Genomic DNA, 1,077 nt, shown 5'->3' with positions numbered 1-1,077 from the left:
AAGCCTCCGTAGTCGGAGGAACACATCAAACACAGATCGTGACTTTAAGCTGATTTTTTAAAACGAAAACACAAGAGACTGACGTAGTCCACATCTCGTCCTATCATCGTTCCGGTAAAATAATCTCCAAGGGCTTTTGCCAAAAACAGTTTGCTCTGAGTGGCAAAAAAATCACCCGAGAGATTCACACTGGAATAAGATTACTCACCGGTTGTTGTCAATGCGGAATGAAGTGTCTGCTGAGTCACGCTCGTCTGCTGAGTACTTGTTTCAACTGATGAGATGGTGTCCGATGGTCTGGTTTCTTGCTGTCTCACATCCGACTTGGCGTCCGACAACGCATTCACTCCGACCGTCGTCTGTGTCTTGTGTCCTGTCCCAGTTCGTGTTGCGTTTTGAGAGTGCAATGCACTTTCGCCTTTCCCCAAAGCCTCCGTATTTCTTGTCGAAAATGACACTGTTGTATTGGAGCTTATGTCTGTCTTCGGAGTATCAGATTGTCCGGCGTGAACTGAATTTCTCAAGACAGTTTCTGAGGCAGTCTGGCGGAGGCTTGTTTGGGCGCTTGATCCCATCGCGGTGGTAGCGGTGGTGGTGATGGAATAACCGAGTTTGTTCGGAGTTGCGGGCGCACTTACTACCAAACTGGAGGATGGTCTTCCATCCTCTGAACTTGGGATCACGTCTGAGCGGCCGGTGCTCCAACGCACCGTTTGGGATGTGGTCGTTTGGATACTGTTGTCGACCTCCGTTGTTGGACCGACGATTTCGTCACTCAAATTCCTGATCGATGCGACTCGTTCGCTTGACGTTTTATTGTTGGGATAGCTGTCGGTCTGTTGTGTGTGGTCTGTGCTATGTTGCTCTTCATCATCCTCAGGTGTTTGTTTAGCCAGATTTGTGTTGCGTATTGTCTGTGAGGTACCAGCGGGAATTGATTTGTGGTGTGCAGTTGTTGTTGCGGTGGTGGTTGTTGTTACACGTACCTCTGTGGAAGGTTGATGGGATTCTGTGTTACTAGGTTGCCAATCCTCGCACTCTGTGGAATGGAATTCAATCAGGCGCATTCATTGTCTA

General features: G+C 48.6%; 1 protein-coding gene across 1 annotated transcript; it reads right to left on the bottom strand.

Moving 5' to 3' along the window:
• Positions 1-200: 200 nt before the first annotated feature.
• Positions 201-1,067, bottom strand: T265_12269 (hypothetical protein; the record flags this gene model as incomplete). The annotated part of the gene is made up of 1 exon (XM_009179530.1): positions 201-1,067. The coding sequence occupies one exon, from the start codon at positions 1,065-1,067 to the stop codon at positions 201-203; it is 867 nt and encodes a 288-aa protein (XP_009177794.1).
• Between the last annotated feature and the right edge of the window lie 10 nt (positions 1,068-1,077).

The sequence above is a fragment of the Opisthorchis viverrini genome (assembly GCF_000715545.1).
Source record: "Opisthorchis viverrini unplaced genomic scaffold opera_v5_3632, whole genome shotgun sequence".
Classification (NCBI taxonomy): Eukaryota; Metazoa; Platyhelminthes; class Trematoda; order Opisthorchiida; family Opisthorchiidae; genus Opisthorchis; species Opisthorchis viverrini.
This window is presented reverse-complemented; position numbering and strand designations above follow the sequence as displayed.